This window comes from Lissotriton helveticus, chromosome 2_1, assembly GCF_964261635.1.
Source record: "Lissotriton helveticus chromosome 2_1, aLisHel1.1, whole genome shotgun sequence".
Lineage (NCBI taxonomy): Eukaryota > Metazoa > Chordata > Amphibia > Caudata > Salamandridae > Lissotriton > Lissotriton helveticus.
Genome location: NC_136059.1, coordinates 1,938,910,784 through 1,938,936,806, shown reverse-complemented (window position 1 = coordinate 1,938,936,806; position 26,023 = coordinate 1,938,910,784). Strand labels below are relative to the sequence as shown.

Here is a 26,023-nt window from a genome sequence, read left to right as displayed (position 1 = left end):
CTGGCGGATCTAGGGATTCTCTAAAGCAGTCTGGCAGCAGCGTTTTGCACGGGTTGCAAGCGTCTTATTACTGCTTTGTTTGAACCCAGGTACAGGATGTTACCGTAGTCAAGCCGAGATGTAACTAAGGCATTGACTACGGTCTTCTGGGTAGTAGGTGGTAACATCCAGACAATTTTGCGTAGCCATCTAAGAATGGTGAAGCACATGCCTGCCACTTTGTTGGCTTGCTGTGTCATAGATAAACTGTCATCTATGATGACCCCAAGGTTTCTGACCTGGGAGGCTGGTGGCGGGAGCTTACCTAACGACGCCGGCCAGTGGGGATCACTCCAAAGATCTTTACTATTCCCTAAGAGGAGGATCTCGGTTTTCTCCCCGTTTAGTTTAAGTTGGTTAGCCGACATCCAACTAAATACTTCGTGAAGGCCTATTTTTAGTGTAGATGGAGCAGACGGATCAGATTTAGAGAGTGAAAACAGAATTTGAGAGTCGTCTGCATAGGTCATTAAGGTAAGATCATAATTATCTGCAAGGTCAGCAAGTGGTCGTAGGTACAAGTTGAAAAATAGTGGACTCAGGATAGATCCCTGTGGTACACCATGGGGGGAGTAGAATACATCGGAACATGCCGAGGAAGAGGCGATCTGAAAGGTGCGGAGGGATAAGTATGATCTAATCCACTCTAGTGCCCTGCCCTCGACACCATTCTCCTCCAACCTGGCAAGCAGTCTGGAGTGAGAAATGGTGTCAAAGGCCGCACTGAGGTCCAACAGGACCAGTGCTACCGTTTGGCCATCATCCATAAGCTCCCTGATCTTTTCTGTGACCCCGAGCAGGGCAGTCTCGGTGGAGTAACCACTCCTAAAACCAGATTGGGACGAATGAAGCAAGTCATTGTTTTCCACATAAGTTGAAAGAGCCTTATGAATATGCCTCTCCAAGATTTTGGAAAAAGCAGGAAGTAACGATATTGGGCGATAGTTGGCCAATATCGTGGGGTCGGCGGCCAGCTTTTTGAGCAGTGGACTGACCATAGCATGTTTCCGTAAAGCAGGAACTGTGGCCTGTTCTATGGAGGCGTTAAGTATCTCTGCTATGGAAGTCATGGCGGAGTCCTCCAGCTGACAAATGATACTGATAGGAATGGGGTCACGTGGGGAACCCGATTTGATAGACTTTAACAGTTCCTTCAGTTTGTCCAAGTTAATGGGGGGCCAAGCTTTAAGGCGACAACTTCCTCTGGGGACTTGGGGGGTGTTGTCTTGCTTGTGTGTGTTAATACTGTTTCCGTTGATATTAGAGACAATATTCTCAATCTTTTCAACGAAAAAAGACGCCAGATCCTGGCACTGCTGAGTATTGAGAGGGTTAACCTCCGCCCTTGAATTCTCTCCAGCCAGCTCTTTTACGGTGTTAAAGAGGGTCTGGGATTTATATACGGCCGTGTTAATAGTAGTAGTGACATAGCATGCTTTGGCTTTCATGCAGGCCGAGTGATAGCTATTTCTGGCCTTGCGATAAACCTCTTTTTGATGTAGTTCATATTTCTTACGCCACTGCCTCTCCAGGGTCTGACATGTAGATTTTTCTTTCTTGAGGGCCTCTGTATACCAGGGGGCGGTGCACTTTCCCTTTGCAGCGGGATAGGGGCAAGCAGGCATTCACTGCGCCATTTAGCCATTTCTGTGTGGCATCTGATATGCTTTCCATATCCCCATCTAAACATGGGTGGTCTTTCCTCAATGCGTTATTGAGATCATCCATGTTTAGGGTTTTCCAATTTCTCCTAAAAGTTTCAGAGGGAATCGTGGAAGGGCGTTTGGCAGGTTTAAGTGAGATAGGGAAAAGTGTGAGGAAATGGTCTGACCAGCAAATGGGAGTGGTGTTCAGCCATAATAGTTCTCTCATGTTAGATATGATTGGGTCTAACAAATGTCCAGCTTTGTGGGTATGGCCCTTATTGCGTAGTGTCATGTCTAAGGCCATAAAGTCATCAATTAGATTTTTACAGATCTTGTTATTGTCGTCTTTTAAATGAAGATTTAGATCTCCAAGTACTGTAAAATTTTGGGCGTTCAAATGGTGAGGTAAGATGTAGTTTACCAAGTTATCTGACCATAAGGGATTACTTCCTGGCGGGCGGTAGATAAGTAGGCCAGAGAAAGTAAAGTTGGGACTGAGGGTAATTTTAAATGATGCCGCTTCGCAGCTAGGAATGTCTGCAGGTTCAAAATTACACACAAGATCTCTACTGTGAATAATGGCAATGCCCCCTCCTAGTTGGTCAGCACGGTCCCTCCTTGCAATAGCATAACTCGGGGGGAGGGCAGTTGCAACATCTGGACCTGCACCATCATGTAGCCAAGTCTCCGTTAAAAATATCGCGCTGGGCTTTTCCTCCATTAAAAGATGGAAAGTTGCACGCAATGTTCCCCGAAGTGATGGACACCTGCCCCAGATGCCAATTAGACGACGCAGGACTAATGCATATGTTCTGGGACTGCCCCAAGTTAGGGTACTATTGGGCAACGATCCATCAGATTTTACTTGCGATCGCACCGGGCAGACCATACGCGACACCGCTATACGGTATGTTAGGACTGGGTCATAAGGAAAAGAAAAGGAGCGTAGCTACTAGATTTGTGGATTTAGCGCTGTTATTAGCAAAAAGATCGATAGCTATGAAATGGAAATCAGTTAGACCACCAGACGTAAGGACATGGTACGAGGAGGTCCTGAGATGGGGGAAAGCAGAAGGGCAGGAACTACACAGAGAGGAGCGCAGAGGCCTACGAAAGACACACATTTCACTGGAATGGAACTCACTCCTAGTGGAATTCGACATATGTGCTAAGACGCACCTTGAATAGACTCACAGGCCGGCGGATGTTACAGCGAAGACACAACTGAGCTAGGTGGTGTCTGTCATATCGAAAACCCAACACACACAGATGCGGAGCACACACCCACAGGATGAGTTGCGGATCTAGACTACACGATATCTTACATACACAATGCGGGAAGGGAGTAGATGACAAACGAGGAACTAACATTGGGACGTAACAAAGAGACATTGCCAGAAAGAGACTAATATATATAATATATGAGTGCTGGGAGGGGTGGGAGGGGGGAGTTCAACAAGTTGTTATACTTAATATCAACAAAAAAGGACACATGCAATGTTTGTTTTGTACCACAAGGGACAATGTAATTGTAATGTTTAAGTGATGACAAGATAAGAACTATGTACAATGGTGATCCTGATATTCCAATAAAAATATTTTCCAAAAAAAAAAAAAAATCCAAACAAATGCTTACCTATCTAATCAATATCTTTTTAATGTTAGAGCTGAATCTAATAAAAAGCAGCCCAGCACAGCTGTAGACCAGGGACCCGCATGTAAAAGTTAGGAGGGCCACATGCAGTCCTCGGGCCGTGCTTTGAGTATCACTAGCTTAGGATCACACAGTGTGGTCAACTGGGGGGGAAGCAGGAATGGACCCCAGGTTTTATGGTTCCACATTGGGCATTACAATTCAGCAATTAGATGTACATGCTTTGCTTCCCTTACACCCACCTTACAGCCCCACTGCCCCTGCCTACCCCCCTGCAGGCATCAGTGCGGCCCTCTGGTACACCAGAGAACTAAGCTGTGTGCCCTCTGAAAATATATGGGTTGAGGAGCAGACAAAATGTACATTTTACCTGCAATGTAACGTTCGCATTTTGTGACGGTCGGAAAGAGTGGAACACTTTGCTGGAAAGAAGGATTTAGCTCATGTGTTTTCCTGTAAGTGAATCACTATCAAAAGTTGGGCTTTGCTAAGACTTTTTCCCCGGAATAACAGTTTTACAAAATTATTCCTGAACTTTAAACTTGTCGTAACTGTTGCAAGTTTCCCCAGTGTGCGAATAGCACAGAATTTTTCAACCTGAAAGCCGAAGGTTGAAATACTGGCGCAGTGTGTGCATGGTGCACAGATCTGTAAACTACAGACTAAACAGATACATGTTGGCCTAGTGTGCATGGTGTGGAGAGCGGTGGAACCTGGGAGCCACAGGTTGAAATACTGTCCCAGGTTGCCATGTTGCACAAATCTGTTTGACCCTCACACCAAATGGTGAAATGCTGGCCTAGTGTGCACGGTGCACAGATCTGTATTCCTCACACCATTCTAGCCCAGTGTGCATGTTGGAGATCAGTTCGATCCGCAGGCCACAGGATGGGCTGCTTACCTGGTGAGCATGTTGAATAGACTTCCCCCTCCACCCCCACCCATGGGACAGACGTTTGAAATGGCGACCAGGCTCGATAAAATGCAACCCAAGGGAGTACCACAAAGTTGAGCTGAGGTAGGAATAATTTAAGGCCAATAAGAGATAGTTGTGTGCTCTTTAAAATAATCTCCTAGTCTTATCTAAAATCAGTGTGCACCTCACCCAACCACCCCCCTAACCAATCCTACAGGGCTCTGATGGGGGCTTAAACTGAATAATAGCCTGCTTAGATGGGCTATTATGCAGTTGAGCACCCACTGGGCAATACAATAGACCCAACAAATGCGCCCCCCTCCACCCTCATAAAAACCTGCTCTGTGGAAGCACATCACCAGTTTCAGCCAAGGCCTGCGGACTGGCCCCCCAAAACCAGAGAGATCTCGAATGTAAGGGTGTAGTGAAGACCGAGAGCAGCCCCCAGCCCCCCCCAGTAATGGGGGGCATGATAAAGAGTACCTGCTGAGAGGAAATATGGGGCCTGCAGAGGGGAGCAGGAAGACAGAACACGCACGTCACTATCCATCAGCCGAGTCTTCACCCGATGGGGAGAGGTAACGAGCAGCAGCAAGCCCCATTCCTGGACAGGGAAGTGTCGGCAGAATTGTCGCGCCCCGAGGCAGGAAGTTCTCAGAGCGAGCAGCCAGCAGTCTGTCGGCACAGCCCTACAGGGAGCAGCGGGAGCTTACTCGTCCTGCCAACCCACTCATCGCAAGCAGGGCACCGCACACACCACGAGGGCCGGAAACCTAATGGGGAGTATGTACTAAATCTATGTACACACCAGGGTGACGCGTCCACACACATCCAGGAAAAACTAACTTTAGAAAGTTGATACCAAGCATAGCAAGGCGAACCCCTGACCGCACGCGTTCTGAACTTGTATTTAGTTCAGTGTTAAAGTGGAGTTTATACAGCTTCAAAGCACTACTCTGAACTCAGTTACTCACGTTGGTGCGTAGAGATCGCTCCAGTGGGCATGCCACTGCCTATTCTAACACATCACCCGGTGCCCACCCCCGCCGCTTACTCCTTTGATAACATCAAAGCCTTATTTAGTAAATGGTCTTTTTGAAGACCTGTGAAGTACTCTGGTATGGCCGGTCACAGTACGACAACAGAGCACAACAGCTCCTCTCCCCCCACGTGAGCCAGGCATGGGGCCTGGTTTTGCTCTGGCCCTTGGGCCATTTACACCACGGCTCCCCATGTGCCGGACCTGCCCGGAAGCACTGTTTTCCCCTGACACCTCCGCACCAGGCACCACAGTTTATAATGCTTTGGCTCCATCAAGTGGCCAAGTGTTGCAACAACGAAGAAAATCAGTGACATTCAGTGTAAACAGGGTCAGCTGATTTTCATCCGGTAGGGTACTGTCGGGTAGAGCCTACTTTTATTCTATCTTTTTTTTTTTTTTTGCAGTTTTATATAGCGCAAACTTGACCCGAATCGGGTATCAGAGCGCTTTACATAGCACCAGTTACGTTACACGGGGACACACATTAATTTTTGTAAGGCATGGGGAGATTAAGTGATTTGCCCAGAATCACAGGAGGTTTAGCGTCATTACCGAGACTCGAACCCAGGTCCGAGGTCGAGCGCCCTTCTGTGTTAGTATTAGGTGTTTCTTTAGTAACGGAATCCACACTCTCACTTATCACATTATTAGTATTATTTTTGTTATTAGTTACCATTAGAATAGGCACAATGACAGTCAGCATTAATCATATCAACATTAGTAGTAAGACACTACATAAGCAAGTGTTAATGCATCTACGTTTTAAACTAGGTTATAGGCTACACCTATATGTAGAGGTTTCAATGGGTTTAAGCACTGAGTCTAGCTCATGTGAGCAGTACAAAGTGCCTGATTTAGATCTTGAAGGATAGGTTACAACACTGACAGATATCCTGTCTTCCGAAATATGGATCATGTAGGATATAATGGGATTTAGATTTCGGCAGACGCCAAAATCTAAATCAGGCCCAAAATGTTTTGTGAGTGTGTCCATTATTTCCCGAGAATAACAAGAAGTATATCTGTCTTCATAAGGATGGGTGCAATCGGTAGAGCTTTTTAAAACATACACATAGGAGGTCTCAAGGGACTCTCAAACTCCACAAACTAATGGTGGTGTGGCTATTCAGTCCCCCCTCACACAGCGGCTAGACTCTTAGCAGATGTCCTCTGTGTGGATTGTCATTCCCCTCCCTCTCTCCTTTCCCTTGCCCCTTGTGTTGTTCTTGCCTCCCCTCCCTGTCCTCCCTAACACTATCGGTTGTACTTGTAAGATGTAGTAATTTCACAGCGGCAATTATTTCCTTGTTGCAGGTTTGGTTTACAGGTGTGGGTTAGGGTAGGTGGGATTCCCTGGGTTCTAGTCATTATATACTTCGGGCACGCCATTTATGTTGTAATAGTACAACAAAAATATATGTGAATTTCTCCTTGGACCGAATAAAACGGTTATGCACAGGAACGTATGAACAGCTTGCGAAATGAGGTTGTGAAATGATATGTGTATAATTTGCAAATCATTTCTTTACAAAACTAACATGTATAAAGAATTGCTCAAATATGTAATGTGCACCAGAAATATCCAATAAAGTTTGTCTTTAAAAAAAAAGTATATCTGTCTCCTAGGGATCTGTGTTACTACCAGAATTTCTTTTAGTGATTGTAGGAAAGTGGGTTTCTATTTCAGTACCCCCCCCCCCCCGCACACGCACACCTTTTGCCTAGCTTTTGATGCAACTTTGACTATAGAATACAGGGTCCCTGCTGTCCAGGTTCCCAGTACCAGTGTTCTTCCCCCAAACCTATACCACAATTGGCACAGCTTCATTTAGCTGTGTAAGTCCCTAGAAAATGGTACCCATGGTATGGGTACTGAAGGGGGTCCTCTGAGGCTGCAGCACTGGTTGTGCCACCCCAGGGACCCCGCACCATTGCTATGCACTCTGCTATTGAAGACTGCATGTCTTGGTGCAGAGAAATCCAAAGAGTCGACAAGGCACGCAACCTTGTGTGCATGCCTCCCATACTCTGCATGGGTTTTAGGTAAATCTCCCCTACTGCAGGCATTTAGCCCAAAGGCAAGGTGCACTATATCCTATGTGTGGGCGTATCAACATGAGCAGATATGCCCCTACAATGTCCAGTCCATTCTGAGATGTTGTAAGTGCAAAGGGAAGCCATAAAGAGAACATGGGCTCGATACTCGTCAACACGAGTTTCCTAGCTCCATGATGGGCTTCACTGATTTCTAAGGTCTTCGGTACCAAACATCATGTCTTAATAAATCCTCACTAATGCCAGTGTGAGATTTATTAATAAATCCACACAAGAGACCCTTTTAGAGGGTTCCCTGAAAATCTACTAGGCAGTGCTGTGGTATCTGACTTTTTTGTCCAGCCTACCAAAGCCAGGCATGTTTCTGACCTCCTGGGGTGAGCGCCTGCACTCTCAGAAGACATAGACAAAGCCTGCTTTGTCTATGGAAAGGACGGAAAGCTTCGAAAGGCAGTGCTGCCTTTGAAATCCAACCAGGAACCTCCTGATAGTGCTCCACTTTTGGCAGAAGGAGAGGCAGGAAACTTAGTTAGATTAGGAGGGAGGTCCCCACTTAGCCTGTACCATCTTTATGGCGGGACAGGCTAAGCGAACCCTTCTCCTGAAATGTCACCATCTTGAGATGGTGAGAAAACCTCCTACCAGGGCACAGGAAGTGGCCACTATAGGGTGTAGACTCCTATAAGGTAAGTAGCCCATTATAAGGCTCCTAAATTCAGTATTTAGGTGGCACCCCAAGACCTGAACAGCAGATACAACAGACAAGAGAAAATGAGGACAAAAAAGACCCAATGCTCAAGAACTGAAGCCCTTCTTCAGAAGAAAAAGGCACGAAAACCTGCCTGCTGCTCCCAGAAAATCTACAGTTGCTGCTGCTGTGTCGTCCTGAAACCTGAAGGGACTCCAAAAACCCCGGAGCACCTCCAGCGTCGATAAATCGCCATGAAGGTATCACTCCCCTGCACACTACCGGCACCAATTCCATGGTGTCCGGTCTGTCGATGTGCTGCTCCCCGATGACCTCGACCCAGCACTAAAGTGAGAAAAGTTACAACAGTTCCAGGGGGTCAGACTTGTCTACCCATCAAGTTTGGAGACACCAGGACCTACCAGAGCCACTGCGTACCATTACCCGGGTACCGGACCCCCAACGACAAACACTGAGAAGAAGAGACTACTCCGGACTCCCAAAGCACCTGACACAATCACCCTCCGTGGGATGTCGAGACACCAGAGACCCACTTCTCTAGTGGCCCAGCTGTCCTGAGATCACCTCTGTAGGTTGCTGCTCTGGACTGCGAGCACCTCAAGAAACACGACACCCGGCTTACCTGTTTGCTCTGCACCAGACCTTACCAGCCGCCGCACCGAACAACCAGCCTTACTCCTGTGGTCCCCAGGCCCCTGCGACCTCCTCCCTCTAAGGAAACCCACTGGACTTGCTTGTAAGTCCCTCTGCTGTGCTTTTGCAAGTGCCCCCTTCGTCTTAGCGCAGCAGCTTCCAAGATCTCAGCACCACTGCTCCCGGCCAATCCAGGACGCTGTCGAACTTCTTCTGCTTTAACTGTGGTCCTGGTCCCGACATCAACCTACAACGTAGAGGTAACCTACGTGAAAGTATTGTCTGAATTTCTAAGCAATATTCTGCTTTTTCCCCCTTTTTTCCTGTGGTGCCGAATTGTGCATAGAAGTGATATATTTATCGAACTTTAAAAACTGTGGAAATATTTATCCTAGAACTGTGTTTATGGTCTTACATTTTTTATCGAAATCAACGCTATTTTTATAAATTGTTCTCTGATTTATTTTTGAGTTTTTGTTTCATTTATTGCCACTGGGTTATAACAAATGCTTAACACTTCCCTCAGATAAGACTAACTGCTTACCCACACTACCACAAAAAGAAAGTTAGTATTATCTACTTTTGCTTCTACCTACATTTTGGGGATCTCTCGCACTCTCTGCATAGTGTCCTTAATTTTAGTACACTGTACAGGGAGGCGATTTCCTACAGTGATTCTGCGGTTGAAAGGTCTGGTTTTGGGTGGTGGCATTCATATTGCCAGACGCAGCCGGGGAATTGGCGCCTGGTGAGCAGGATGCTATGAGTTGCTTGTATTGGCAACAGTTATTGCCTCCATGAACTCTCAGCAGTGACATACTGGTTGGATCGTGGCTAGTGGTGGGGCTGTGAGGACGCAGCTGAAAGGACTTTACACATCACAGTCATTGGAACGACTACCAAAATAAGCAACAGTAGAAGACAATCTCCTCCAGAAATTCACTGATTAATCCATTACTAAGTTTCAGTCCACGAAAAGGCCATTAATATGCTTCCACCATTATGCAAAATAGTATATTCTCTAATCAAAAAACACTCCCCAAGTTGCTGTTCTTTTGCAAAACCTAAACTGCAAGAAGACATAAACTCAGAATAGCATAAGTGGAGGCTAGAAATGTGCCCTTGGCAGTACCCTGTCATTCAGCATGTCTTTCATTAAATGACTCTGCAGCTGTCTATCCCATATTTTGGGCATTGTTATGGGAGATGATGCAAAGAGTGATGAATAGTATGAAGCTCCTTCAAGCTAGGTGGTATATGCAAGTTGTCATTTTAACTCCATTCCCCCACTGAAATATTTCTTGATGTGTTCTTGTCGGTGGACTACCCCCTCGGCCGTCACCTACCCAGCCTGACTTTGGGCCGATATTACTGCGTCTCTCCATTGTATTCTCCCTCCTACACTTTTACGCTCCATTTATCCCCCCCTTTACTCTTTAATTGTTTTCCCGTTGAGACGTAGCTGTTTGGCTGATGCCCGGTGGAGTTACCTGATAGCTATAGAGGAGATGGGCTGTGGACTTCCCCCTCGACCGTCACCTACCCAGCCGGACTTTGGGCAGACTCTCCTTCGTCTCTCTATCCTCTCTACCTCCTACCCCGTTACCCTTCTAAACTCCATTTATTTAATCTTCTACGCTCTTGAAACGGTTTCCTAGTAACTGATGTAACTTGTAACTGATGTAACTTTGTTATTTTGTGGAACCTTATGTAAAACACCCTGATACCTCCGGGTCTAGCCAGCGCTATATAAAACTCAAGTAAATAAATACAAATAAAAAGTAAGAACAATTACCAAAAACATTTTATTTGTAGGTTACACCAGTGACGCAGACAACTGCTGCACATGCTTTAAAGATAATTGCGGTACAATTACAAATGTTTCACTTGTCTTTTATTTGAGTCGTCATTGCTGACTGGGCACATTGCACAGAAAGTCATACATTTAATACAGCACAAAGTTTGCAGATTGATAAGTAACCGAATATAATACTTTCTTTTTTGCAACCCTTCTTTTTTCTGGATATGTTTATGAAGTCTTATCAGTGTTAAGAGGTTCCAGGCCAAAGAGAAAATTATCAAAGTAGATAGAAATGTTGTGTAGCACACTTACCATGAATGTCTGTGTAGCATACTTACCATGAATGTCTGAGAGACTTAGCAGTAGTTTAAATGAAAACATTCACTGGCAGTGTTGACTTTTACATTTTTATTACTTCATTTTATTTTTAGGTTCTACGTTCTGCTGTAGAATGTGGTATTGAGGTGGACAAATCTGTAACAGATGTAATGAAGGAAAAAAAGATTAATGACCAAAAGGATGCAAGGTGTGTTAAGTGAAGAAAAGATACTTCTTCCTCATGGATATTCCATATGATCACATGATTGGTTTAATAATTCATCTGGTATCAGGTGAGGCTCCTGGAACCACACATTATAAGTTGTCTCCATCTCTAGCTGTAAAACTTTCAGCTACCCAGATTAATTGTTTCTTTTATAAAAGAGACTCTTTGAAGAATAGTTGCCTCTTCTCATGTTGGACCTAATTCATGAGGTCGAAATAAATGTGCTGAAATGTATGGTGTCCATTTTCACCATTCCTGGTATTCACAAAGCATCCCAGGAGTACACTTGGAATCTGTGGTAGATATAGACTGTCACGAACAATCATTCATATGTGCAAATAATTCTGTTTGGTGAATAAATGATGTAGAAAAATTTATCTGAGTTTGCATTTTGCTTTATTTCTCCTCAGGATAATATTTTTCCCCATGAAGAAGCCCATTCTCCCTGCCTTCACCCCACCACTCCTGAAATATGGTAGTGTTACCGTCCCTTCCACACCTTGAATAGGCTTCTTCCTTTGACAGGGGAACATTGTGTTTGTTTCAATGTTGGACAATTATCTCCAGGTGGAATAAGATTATGGGTGTCCACTTATTCATGCAGAGTGCCTTTCTCGGAAGCCACCACATTCCAGCCCATTTTTCAGATACAAAATGTGGCTCATATTTGCATTTTGCCAGAATATAAGTCTAGGTACACTAATGCTGTGAATCAGGTTGGAAAATTTGCCCTAGCACACAACTATTCTTTCTTATTGAATTGAAAAATAGGTGTGCTAAGTCTTTGCGTATTTGCCAGCTTCTTCAGTTATATGAATGTGTAGTTCTTTCCTCAGTATGGAAAAGAAGGACATCAGCACTTTAGCTCCATCCATTTGTGACCCATCTGCTCTTGCCTCCGCATTTCTAATTTCTCTGCCTATCCCAAAGAATGAGTACTCTCTCTGCTGGAGAATTATTTTTATCGAGCTACCTTTGTGAAGTCCACCAGGGAGGGTGCTGTATGGAGTTGAGGGAGGAGGGGCAGGTCGGTTCAGGTCTTGATGATGTAGGAGAAGGAGCGACCTCGCTGTGGCTGTGACGGGAGCGCTGGGTGTAGGCACAGGCAAGGAGGAGCAGCAAAGGTGTCTTGCGGGGTAGATGGAAATTCCGTCGATGGCTGATGTAGGATGGTCCTTTATTGTGTAGGGCTTTGTAGGTGTGTGTGAGAATCTTGAATTGACATCTCTTCTGAATAGGGAGCCAGTGAAGATTTCTGAGGTGGGGGTGATAGTGGTCCGCTTGGGGACGTACAGGATGAGTCTGGCTGCAGCATTCTGGATGGTCTGGAGTCATCTGAGGAGCTCAGTGGAGATGACGGCCTAGAGGGTGTTTCCGTAGTCGAAGTGGCTGGTGATGAGGGCCTGAGTGACACTCTTTCTGGTGTTGACTGGGACCCATCTGAAGATACTGGGAAGCTTGTGAAGGGTGTGGAAGCAGGAGGAGGTGACGGTGTTGACTTGTTGTTTCATGCTCAATTTGCTGTTGAGGGTGATGCATAGGTTGCATGTATGGTCTCTCAGTGTGGGTGTTGGTCAGCGTTCTGCTGGCCACAGCTGTGGTCCCAAACGAAAGTGTTCTTCCTGAAGATCAGTACATCTGTCTTGTTGGAATTGATTTTGAGGCAATTGCCTCCCATCCAGTTGGATATGTTGTTCATGGCGTTGCAGAAATTGGTTTTGGCGTTTAAGGGGTCCTCAGTGAGCGAGAGGATTAGTTGAGTGTGGTGTGCGTAGAAGATTATGAAACTCCTCTAGATTTCCCACCAACTCTTTCTAATTTCAGGTTTTCAATGTCTTTCAAACTAAGGTTTAAGAGAATCCAATGTCCCACCTACTTTATCAGCATTCATGAGATAGGCTGCAAATTGTGACTAACTGCAATTGGATGCCATCCAATTAAAGGAAAAGGACTGCATCTAGAACGATTATGTTTTCAAGTTAGTTTTGAGATCACTGTCCACACCCCAACAATTTTTTTTGTTTAGATTGACATGATGGAAGAACTTCTTAGGTGTCCGCTTCCCTTTTGTGAATGTGTTAACACCCGAACTTGGCAATGTTTTGTGACCGTATTTCAGTTGCAAATCTTTGATACATACTATAACGAATAGCTACTTAAAAAGGATGCCTTAAACATACCCTTTCCAAATAGTGAATTTTTGATGCTTTTCTAAACCCATCTTGTGAGTTTGTAACCTGTTACAGAATTATAAAATGGGTATTATACATTAAAAAAGCCAGTAGTCACTTAAAAACAAAATAGTAAACTGTGAGTGGCATCATGTTTTACAGTTTTCAAGTCCATGAAAATGTATAATTTCCCAGATTGTTTCCTTGGAACATAGGTATGCAACATGAGGTCCCTTTCATGTTTGTAACTGGCATTTAAGCAAGGTTTCTTTGGAAATCCTGCCAAGTGGCGCACATCACCTGTGACCCTTGTGCATTTTTGTGCACTTTACCACATATTAGCGAGCAGAGTAAATTATCACACATTTGAGAAATGTTAGGACACGGGTATTAAATGTCTTTACATAATTTATTGCTCATGCATAAGATGTACTTTTACTCACCACATTCTTTTATGTATTAACTCCTAAGCTATCCCTTCACACCAAATTTCTGCCCAGCACTTCTCATGTTATTTTCCCCATCCCCGAACATTCCTCTTGTTGCCTATCTCCATAGCAAAATGTCTTTCTCTTGTCATCTGGCAAATTCTGCTCAATCTATTCATTTCCAATGTTAGGAAATGCTGCTTATGTGTAAAGCTGCAGTACCGCACAGCTCTCCCAAGGCTGTAGACCCAGGCAGCATACTCTCCAGTCTTCATGCAAGGAGTAGAAGGGGGCTGTAGAAAGAGACGGAGGATAAAAATAAATATAAGAGATGAAGGGTGGGAGATTCTGATACCCTGAGGATAGATGAGAGGAAGAGGAGAAAGGTAAACATTGGCATGGTGAGGTTATGAGAGCTGGAGAGCAGAAAGAGAGAGAGAGAGAATGTAGAGATTGAGAGACCAACAGAAAATAGAGGTGTAAAACCGTTGGAGAGAGGTAGAATGAAATTACAAAGACTGATCCAGTGCCTCTGTTTTAGCAAGATGCTGAAACAAGGAGATTAGGAGAGAAAGAACAATCCAGTTATAGGAGTCAGGTCAATAAGATAAGTGCTGAAGAGAGAGCAAAACCCTGCAATCAAGATAGCCTGTGGAGAAAAAGTCAATATAGAGAGTAGCAATAAATAAAGAGAAGAGAATAAGGGGAGATAAGAGGAATAGAAAAAGTGATGCACTGGAGAGGAAAGAAAGGAGAAGAATGAGAAAACCCCTAGAACGATGACGTGGAAGTAAATGCAGTACAGTTAGTAGTACGAGCCATCTTGAAGAGCAGGGAATAAAGAGAAAGTGGATAAATGGACAGGAGAGGAGTAAGCCAGACATGTACAAGAAAGGAATATAGACAGACATTGGGGAGCTGGAAAAAGTAACAGTAAATGGCTTATGATCAGGAAAAATAGAGACACTAGTAAGGTGTTGGAGAAATATATAGGGGAGCAGAAGAGAAAGAAGCAGATACCAAAGGAAGAAAAGGTCAGACATTGGAGAGAAGAGTAAGGATTAGAGAAAAGTTAAAGAATCAGGCAAGAAGGAGAGACACTGAAGAAAGTGTAAAAAGAGGGGACAAAAACCATTGGAGTGAGCAGAGTAGAGCAAAAGAGAAACCGAAATTAGTGGGGAGAAAGTACTGAGTGAATTGAGTGGAAGACTGATATCTAAGAAACAATGGAGAGAATAGAAAGGGAGAGGAAAAACAGTAGAAAATCGGAGTTTAGAGAGCTCCATTGGGGAGAGAAAATAAGAGAAAGAGACAAAAATCAAGCAATGCTGAGAAAGTGAGCAGGCGAAATGATAGCTTGACAGAAAAGAAAGGGGAAATATATTTTAAGAAATAAGTGGAGAAAAGGGTAATTGATTGGTTAAAGAATGTTGCAAACATCTCCACTCAAAAAATATAGACTTGAAGGGAGCTCCATCTTTCCCTTGCCAGTGCACTTCTTTGCAAAGGGATGGTCATGAGGGTTAGATAAAAGACAAACTATGTAATTAGTAGATGGACCTGCAGACATAATATTTTGTTATGTATACCATATTTGACTTATTTAACCAAACATAATGTATGTAAGCACTTAGAGACTGACTGTTAGGTAAAAAATAACATTGTTTTGTATTGCAGATTCAAACCAAAATTTAAGTTATGCCTTTTGCAGATATCTGGTTATAAAAAACTCTACCTCGATGTTGAAAACCAAAGGAAGCAGCCATATGACTCGCATAACCCAGCACACGAAGAGCAGTTACTGGAGGTGAATTGTTTTCTTTTTTCTGTTTGAATTCTATAATCTTTCTTTACTTACATTCCATCCCATTATTCTTCTTTCTGTTTAGAAGTCAATAAAATCAGTGCTAATTTCAAAGATGCCTTATCCTTGGGTTGTTGGTATTAGTTCTTGGCCATTATAATAGTAGAGCACAGACCAAGAAATGTTAATGGGTGTAACTGGATATTATTTTCAAATGTTTGCAAAACCTCATAGATGAGTTGCCCTCAGCTAGCAGCACTTGGGGGCTTTCCTTGTGGTTCTCTGTACCAATAGTTTTTGGTGTGGCTCGCTTTTTGTCATTTGCTGCCAATAACGCTTGGTCTCATTGAAAATTGTATCTTTGTGGACTTGTAAGAGTCTCTCAAGTGTTCATCTCTTCTTATGGACAGAATGAGGTGCTATTGGATGTGAATGTAAAGGTCATTTTTCTAGGGCCTAGGATTGTCTTGTGTCCACGTGCAGACATGAGGATCAGGGTACCTTAAAGTCCTAAAGTTTACTTTAGTGATTTACATTTTCATTGCAAACTGCCACACCAGCATCTTTGGACAAAAGAAACTCTCTGCTTCGCTCCCATTGTCTAGGATCTTTTACAAGTAACATTTCATCCAAGTGCAAGGAGAAAAAAGGGGCAGATCGGGGGAATGGTAGCAACTTTTCTTTCAAGATTTCAGGGTTAGAAAGAGATGCATTTGCATTGAAATACGGATAGGGAGGTATTATAAAAGCATGAGGGCACGTGGGGCTTGTCTGTGATCATCCAAAATGGCCAGTGCTCTCATGCTCCTGCCAGTCCCATTGCCATCCTCATCTACATTTGTGGACAACATCACAAGACCGTGCTGGACACCTATTGTGTGTGTTGCGGTGGTGGTGCTCCTGCCATAGGACATACCAGCACTATATGGAAGGACAACAGCTGACTCCCCCACACCACTATATGCACACTTCTGGGCCTAGATGGAGGTACAGCACGAGCGTAGAAGGCAGAAACCCTGCATGGCAGTAGCACTTTGTGACAGCCCACTTTCTACTGTTCTGCTGGGCCTTGCCAGCCGCTATTCAGGTAAAACATTGGCCTTGGTGGCTGGGTGGGCCCTGACATACCCACTACTCTGGGCTGTAACCTTGCATGGTGCGGGTGAAAGTGTCGTTGGACAAAGTCCCCCAGTTATATAAGCCCTCAGGGATGCATTGTTGGATGAGCTACCCTGCTCGCTAGAGGGGCTCAGTGGTTGAGACGTGCCACAACACCGTTGTGATTGCACTGGCACTCTGAGCAGTGAGTCTATTTCCCCAATTCCCTGTCCTAGGTGTGGCCGAGCAAATTACATTGCCTGCTGCGAGCACGCTTCACAATCTCCCACTGAGGTCATGAATGACCTGATGGTGCAAGACTGCAAGGTTGTGAGTCTGAAGGTTAGACTGCACTACCCCACTCTACTGCAACCTCCTCTGTTCGGAAGTATTGCACAACCTAGCTTGAATTTAAGGCATGGGCTACCCGTGATACCATTGTGGTCACGTGGGCTCTCCTCAAGTGGAGTATCAGTGTGGGAGTTGCTATGGAAACACATAATATTCCCTTTAGGCAGGTGCATCACTGCATCCCGCTGTGAGACTGAATTACTCTTATGAAACCTAATTGGTCACAATCCATTGGAAAAATAGAGAGTTCCATGTACCAGAAGACATGGATAAATTATTGCAGAGTCAAGGCATGGAGGCCCAGCCCTCATTCCTTATGCAAGCAGCCCCATAGGGCACAGTGAGATTGACACAGAACCTACTGCTGACATAGGCAGACTGGAATATGTTATGAAACGCTGGACAGCTAACACCACCTCTCAAATTGGTCTTTGAACGGGATAAGTCCCTTAGAAACCCTGATAAGATCTCCACACAAAGCCTGGCCCTTCAAAAGAGTTGTTGGTCTCTATACCCCGAGGACTCGGTTACCCACTCTGTATGTGCAGCGAATTCTGACTAGGGAGTACTGTTGCCTTGTGGATGTGTCCCTGGTGGGGTCTCTCATCCTCTCCCTCACTGTCAACAGTGTTTTGCAAAGCTTTCATTTTGTTAGCTTTCTTTCACTGCCCTCTACTGTACTAAAGCCTGGACAGATGTGGTGGGCCATTACATTTATTTTTGTTACAAATCTTTGTGCAAGAGACAATAGTGATTATTGGGTTCTGTTTATGCCCCCATGGTTATTCTTCCGCTTTCTTTGTCTCCTGACTTCCTCACTACTATTGGGTGGTGGGACTCGCACAGCCCAAAAGATAATCCACAGACTTATAAAGTTCAAGTTCTGTTGTGTGCTCAGAGAGAGACGCTGCCTGGCCTGACAGCGGAAAATCCACGAGAACTAATACATAGCACCCCCCTGTCTAGGGGGAAGCACCTCCGAGCACTACGTGGGGTGACCGGGTGGGTCTTATTCCATAAGTGAATTTAATCCAGACTTTGTGGTTTTCTTTAGAACTTCTTTATTCATTAAACGCATTCAACCTTCATGGTTTAATAAATCAACATTGAGTTGTTGTTTAGAAGAGTGATGGCATAGTTATAACCAATCCCGATGCATTTCGGGCTCCGCCCTTCTTCAGGGGATGGCTCTACAAACGGAAAAATGAAAGAATCGTGGTATCGGTACATAATCGAAATTGCAATGTTAGTAAACGCGTGCACGAAGATCTACATGGTGCATAAAGAAATAGATGCGCAATGAAGTCGTGAGTTATAAGAATGTGGTCAGAACACACCAGGGTTAAAAGGTGTACATAAGCTATTCGTTGCAAAAATAAACCGTCAGTGAGGGAGCCAAGGAGGTTCACAGGCGTTAGCGTGGACACAAATGTAAACAGGTGATCAACTGAAAGTGCGCGTGAATAGTAACCAATTGATTCTGCCCACAGAACCGAAAATGTGCCCATAACCGTAAAGCGGTGTAAAAGAATACGGGGTGCTCATAAAGTACTCACGTTCAGGACAACTATGCAGGGACTCCGAGGAGTTCCGACAGGTAGTGACAAAGCAAACGCCGAGTGCGATCACGGTGATGTTATGAAGAGTGGAAACAAAACATAGAAGAGGGTGCGTTGACTAACCAGGTCGTGAAGCTACAACACATGAAAATGGGCGCCATCTTAGAATGGGTTACAAAACTATAGGAGAAATGATGACTGGGTGCGAGTGCTATATTGGACAGGGGTAATCCAAAGTAAATGAAGTAAAGAAATAGGGTAGTAATGTAATCTCATGCACATGCACAGTTTATAATCACAAATAACATTGAAATTCCATCCTGTCGTTAAGACCATGCGGTATCATGGTGGACATGAAGCGGATCCAGAAATTTTCACGTTTCAACAGAGTGTTTTTGTTGTTCGTTGTCACCTGTACTTGCTCAAGTATTTGGAACTTTAGTTGGGCCACATTATGTCTGTTTTCATGAAAGTGTGTGGCAACACTAGATTTCAAGTTGTTAGTCCTGATATTGCTCTTGTGCTCAAGAATGCGAACACGTATCTTCCTTTCGGTGTGGCCGATATAACATTTGCCACACGGGCATTTTAGTAGATAAATGACATTGCTGCTGTTACACGTTGCATTTACGTGTAATTTTATGGGGTGACCTTTGAGTGGGTGATTGGTGGTATTCCCAGTGATGCAGTTGTTGCAATTACTGCAATTGTAACAGGGCCGTAGGCCAGTGTAGGTAATTTGGGTGGTTAATGTTTTGTCTTTGGTAAGAATCTCTTTCAGGTTGCGGCCTCTGGTAAAGGCAAACATGGGTGGTTGGTTGAATAATCCTTGGAAGTCAGGTTCCATAGTTAAGATTGGCCAGTGCTTGCGTATGATGTGTTGGAAAGTTTTTGAGAGGATCGAGTACTTTGAAACCACGACCATGCGGTTTGACTTAACCTTGGGTTTGGGGAGTAGGAGAGTACTCCTAGTAATTGCTTCACTTCTCACCATGGCCATGTCAAGGATCGGTGGCGGATAGCCACGTGCTTTGAGCTTATCCAACAATTTCCTCATTTCTTGTTTGCTGTCCTGTGATCTTGAAACTATGCGTTTTACCCGTAGAGCTTGGGCAAACGGTAAGTTATTCTTCAATTGCCAAGGGTGAAAACTTGTGTAGTGCAACGTGGAGTTGCGATCTGTAGGCTTACGATATTGCCATTTCAACGTCCCATAAAGCACGGAAATGTTTCCTGCAAAGAGAGAAACATCTTGCAACAGTTAGCCAATAATCCGCATATTACTTGCCAGAATGCAGACAAAGGTGGTGCACTGGTTGTCATGGACACCAGTTTCTATGAGGAACAAATTGAGATGCACATCATGGATACTAATCTCTACGATGTCCTACCTGGGGACCCCACAGTTGAGTACACCAAGAACTTGGTTCAAATTATCAATCCGGCTTTTAACAATGGTACGATTGATGACAAAACACGACGTTATCTGACACCCAACAATCCGAAACCCCCCGTGCTACACATGCTACTGAAAATTCATAAGCATCCCACCAGACCACCATTCCGCCCCATTGTATCCACCAAGGGCAGTATACATGAGAAGACGGGCAAATTTTTAGACAAATATCTTCAACCGTTTGTTCTGAGCACCAAATCACATGTACGAGATACTACAGACTTTTTATTGAAACTAACACCCACCATGGATGAACTAAAAGACTCCACGTTGATCATGTGCACAGTTGACGTCTGTGCCCTATACACCTCCATCCCCCATGACTGGGGCATTGAAGCTGTGGAACATGCCCTTATGACATCCGAATTGGATCAAGACCTGAAAGTGTTTTTAATGGAATTGACCATATTTACACTTTACCATAGCTACTTTTCAATACATGACAAATGGATACACCAACTAAATGGTACGGCCATGGGAAATTGCGCAGCTCCCTGTTACGCGAATATCTTCATGAAGCACTTTGAGGAAACATACATCACGAATCAGACCAACTGGCATGAACATGGCAAGCTCTACTTGCGCTACATCGATGACATTTTTCTATTATGGGGTGGTCCAGCTGAATCCCTTGTTGAATTTCTTCAGACATGGAATAACATCAACGACAGAGTACAATTTACATGGGACTTCAATGAGAGCTGTGTACACTATCTTGATGTGGAGATACACAAAGAACAAGATCAATGGCACACGAGATTATATCGTAAGCCTACAGATCGCAACTCCACGTTGCACTACACAAGTTTTCACCCTTGGCAATTGAAGAATAACTTACCGTTTGCCCAAGCTCTACGGGTAAAACGCATAGTTTCAAGATCACAGGACAGCAAACAAGAAATGAGGAAATTGTTGGATAAGCTCAAAGCACGTGGCTATCCGCCACCGATCCTTGACATGGCCGTGGTGAGAAGTGAAGCAATTACTAGGAGTACTCTCCTACTCCCCAAACCCAAGGTTAAGTCAAACCGCATGGTCGTGGTTTCAAAGTACTCGATCCTCTCAAAAACTTTCCAACACATCATACGCAAGCACTGGCCAATCTTAACTATGGAACCTGACTTCCAAGGATTATTCAACCAACCACCCATGTTTGCCTTTACCAGAGGCCGCAACTTGAAAGAGATTCTTACCAAAGACAAAACATTAACCACCCAAATTACCTACACTGGCCTACGGCCCTGTTACAATTGCAGTAATTGCAACAACTGCATCACTGGGAATACCACCAATCACCCACTCAAAGGTCACCCCATAAAATTACACGTAAATGCAACGTGTAACAGCAGCAATGTCATTTATCTACTAAAATGCCCGTGTGGCAAATGTTATATCGGCCACACCGAAAGGAAGATACGTGTTCGCATTCTTGAGCACAAGAGCAATATCAGGACTAACAACTTGAAATCTAGTGTTGCCACACACTTTCATGAAAACAGACATAATGTGGCCCAACTAAAGTTCCAAATACTTGAGCAAGTACAGGTGACAACGAACAACAAAAACACTCTGTTGAAACGTGAAAATTTCTGGATCCGCTTCATGTCCACCATGATACCGCATGGTCTTAACGACAGGATGGAATTTCAATGTTATTTGTGATTATAAACTGTGCATGTGCATGAGATTACATTACTACCCTATTTCTTTACTTCATTTACTTTGGATTACCCCTGTCCAATATAGCACTCGCACCCAGTCATCATTTCTCCTATAGTTTTGTAACCCATTCTAAGATGGCGCCCATTTTCATGTGTTGTAGCTTCACGACCTGGTTAGTCAACGCACCCTCTTCTATGTTTTGTTTCCACTCTTCATAACATCACCGTGATCGCACTCGGCGTTTGCTTTGTCACTACCTGTCGGAACTCCTCGGAGTCCCTGCATAGTTGTCCTGAACGTGAGTACTTTATGAGCACCCCGTATTCTTTTACACCGCTTTACGGTTATGGGCACATTTTCGGTTCTGTGGGCAGAATCAATTGGTTACTATTCACGCGCACTTTCAGTTGATCACCTGTTTACATTTGTGTCCACGCTAACGCCTGTGAACCTCCTTGGCTCCCTCACTGACGGTTTATTTTTGCAACGAATAGCTTATGTACACCTTTTAACCCTGGTGTGTTCTGACCACATTCTTATAACTCACGACTTCATTGCGCATCTATTTCTTTATGCACCATGTAGATCTTCGTGCACGCGTTTACTAACATTGCAATTTCGATTATGTACCGATACCACGATTCTTTCATTTTTCCGTTTGTAGAGCCATCCCCTGAAGAAGGGCGGAGCCCGAAATGCATCGGGATTGGTTATAACTATGCCATCACTCTTCTAAACAACAACTCAATGTTGATTTATTAAACCATGAAGGTTGAATGCGTTTAATGAATAAAGAAGTTCTAAAGAAAACCACAAAGTCTGGATTAAATTCACTTATGGAATAAGACCCACCCGGTCACCCCACGTAGTGCTCGGAGGTGCTTCCCCCTAGACAGGGGGGTGCTATGTATTAGTTCTCGTGGATTTTCCGCTGTCAGGCCAGGCAGCGTCTCTCTCTGAGCACACAACAGAACTTGAACTTTATAAGTCTGTGGATTATCTTTTGGGCTGTGCGAGTCCCACCACCCACTAGTCTTCACTATTCCCTGACCTTGGAACCCAGCACGCCAATTTAGACAACATGAATTTCGACTCGGTCTCTGGTATGACCGATCAAAAGGCAAGCACATTTGCCTTCACAACTGAGGATGCCGACAAGATTTACGGCATGATCCAGGATGACATCACCTCCACTGCAAACACCCGCAGTGTTGAGAGCAACATCAAGCAGCTACTCTACTTACTGAAGAAAGAATCGAATCAAAAACTACACGCTAGTACCCTCATACGGTACCATCGGGCACAAAGGATCCCCCGGGGCTTGAGAGTCCCCTTGAAGCCTCTACTTTGTAAAAACAATGCCAAATTTGTTGAACGTTGGTTCTCTATCCTGAATAAGTGTTCCCTCGACCTAATCCTGCTGATAGTCGAGGAGTTGTCTAGAACACTGGAAGAGCTATCTCAAGAAATCAAGAGCGTCAGGAATGAGCTGGACAATGCCATGACCCAGGAAGAACTTACCAAAATGTTGGAGGACATTACCACCCAACTAGACAAACACACTCGTGAGATACAAGAGAGAAAATTCCGGAAATTCAAGAGAGACACCATCGATTACAAGCTCGGCGAGGTGTACACCTGGGCAGAGGTGTACGCCCGCCGACGCTCCAACAAACCGTACAACCCATTCTCAGGCGCTGAAACATCGTCCTCCGAAGATGAAAATCGACAACGACAAACACGTACCACACCTACCTCTGAACCTCAGACACCAAGCACATCAGTTCAACCTGCGGTGCATTTTTTAGAACCAGGCCAGGACTTACAAGCCGACCCCGGGGGGGCAAGACCCGCCGTGGTAACAGAAAAAGAACAGACACCACCGACCGGCAAGAACAAACGCAACAGAAAAGCAAGATGATAATGGAAGAAAATCTAGTCATCAATATTTCCTCGACACCTTTGTCCAGTGAAGAAATTGCAACCCTGCAGAAGGGACAATCCTTTGTCCCTACAACCCGCACCAACACACTTGAACTGGAAGTCAGCACGTTCAAATTGCTACGCAACATGAGGTTGAGACACTTTTTCCAGAATGTATGCCCAGCACCACCCCAAATGGATGACATGCTCAGAGGACTCCGTCCCCACAGTACATTTATGGCTCCTTCCAGCCACAAGATCATAGACTCATTTGAGAACCTGGTCAAACAGGAAATCTCCAAATTGCCATTTCAACGTCCCATAAAGCACGGAAATGTTTCCTGCAAAGAGAGAAACATCTTGCAACAGTTAGCCAATAATCCGCATATTACTTGCCAGAATGCAGACAAAGGTGGTGCACTGGTTGTCATGGACACCAGTTTCTATGAGGAACAAATTGAGATGCACATCATGGATACTAATCTCTACGATGTCCTACCTGGGGACCCCACAGTTGAGTACACCAAGAACTTGGTTCAAATTATCAATCAGGCTTTTAACAATGGTACGATTGATGACAAAACACGACGTTATCTGACACCCAACAATCCGAAACCCCCCGTGCTACACATGCTACCGAAAATTCATAAGCATCCCACCAGACCACCATTCCGCCCCATTGTATCCACCAAGGGCAGTATACATGAGAAGACGGGCAAATTTTTAGACAAATATCTTCAACCGTTTGTTCTGAGCACCAAATCACATGTACGAGATACTACAGACTTTTTATTGAAACTAACACCCACCATGGATGAACTAAAAGACTCCACGTTGATCATGTGCACAGTTGACGTCTGTGCCCTATACACCTCCATCCCCCATGACTGGGGCATTGAAGCTGTGGAACATGCCCTTATGACATCCGAATTGGATCAAGACCTGAAAGTGTTTTTAATGGAATTGACCATATTTACACTTTACCATAGCTACTTTTCAATACATGACAAATGGATACACCAACTAAATGGTACGGCCATGGGAAATTGCGCAGCTCCCTGTTACGCGAATATCTTCATGAAGCACTTTGAGGAAACATACATCACGAATCAGACCAACTGGCATGAACATGGCAAGCTCTACTTGCGCTACATCGATGACATTTTTCTATTATGGGGTGGTCCAGCTGAATCCCTTGTTGAATTTCTTCAGACATGGAATAACATCAACGACAGAGTACAATTTACATGGGACTTCAATGAGAGCTGTGTACACTATCTTGATGTGGAGATACACAAAGAACAAGATCAATGGCACACGAGTTTATATCGTAAGCCTACAGATCGCAACTCCACGTTGCACTACACAAGTTTTCACCCTTGGCAATTGCAGAATAACTTACCGTTTGCCCAAGCTCTACGGGTAAAACGCATAGTTTCAAGATCACAGGACAGCAAACAAGAAATGAGGAAATTGTTGGATAAGCTCAAAGCACGTGGCTATCCGCCACCGATCCTTGACATGGCCATGGTGAGAAGTGAAGCAATTACTAGGAGTACTCTCCTACTCCCCAAACCCAAGGTTAAGTCAAACCGCATGGTCGTGGTTTCAAAGTACTCGATCCTCTCAAAAACTTTCCAACACATCATACGCAAGCACTGGCCAATCTTAACTATGGAACCTGACTTCCAAGGATTATTCAACCAACCACCCATGTTTGCCTTTACCAGAGGCCGCAACTTGAAAGAGATTCTTACCAAAGACAAAACATTAACCACCCAAATTACCTACACTGGCCTACGGCCCTGTTACAATTGCAGTAATTGCAACAACTGCATCACTGGGAATACCACCAATCACCCACTCAAAGGTCACCCCATAAAATTACACGTAAATGCAACGTGTAACAGCAGCAATGTCATTTATCTACTAAAATGCCCGTGTGGCAAATGTTATATCGGCCACACCGAAAGGAAGATACGTGTTCGCATTCTTGAGCACAAGAGCAATATCAGGACTAACAACTTGAAATCTAGTGTTGCCACACACTTTCATGAAAACAGACATAATGTGGCCCAACTAAAGTTCCAAATACTTGAGCAAGTACAGGTGACAACGAACAACAAAAACACTCTGTTGAAACGTGAAAATTTCTGGATCCGCTTCATGTCCACCATGATACCGCATGGTCTTAACGACAGGATGGAATTTCAATGTTATTTGTGATTATAAACTGTGCATGTGCATGAGATTACATTACTACCCTATTTCTTTACTTCATTTACTTTGGATTACCCCTGTCCAATATAGCACTCGCACCCAGTCATCATTTCTCCTATAGTTTTGTAACCCATTCTAAGATGGCGCCCATTTTCATGTGTTGTAGCTTCACGACCTGGTTAGTCAACGCACCCTCTTCTATGTTTTGTTTCCACTCTTCATAACATCACCGTGATCGCACTCGGCGTTTGCTTTGTCACTACCTGTCGGAACTCCTCAGAGTCCCTGCATAGTTGTCCTGAACGTGAGTAC

The 26,023-nt window shown here is 44.4% G+C and overlaps 1 protein-coding gene across 2 annotated transcripts in view; it reads left to right on the top strand.

Annotated features, from left to right (window-relative positions):
• The window catches only part of ELMOD2 (ELMO domain containing 2), a 162,326-nt gene that overhangs the window by 48,954 nt on the left and 87,349 nt on the right, over positions 1-26,023 (top strand). For both annotated transcript variants that reach the window (XM_078676868.1, XM_078676869.1), the window contains 2 exons: positions 10,927-11,021; positions 15,316-15,445. In XM_078676868.1, the coding sequence (XP_078532994.1) occupies positions 10,927-11,021; positions 15,316-15,445 (225 nt within the window). The remainder of the gene's footprint in view (positions 1-10,926; positions 11,022-15,315; positions 15,446-26,023) is intronic.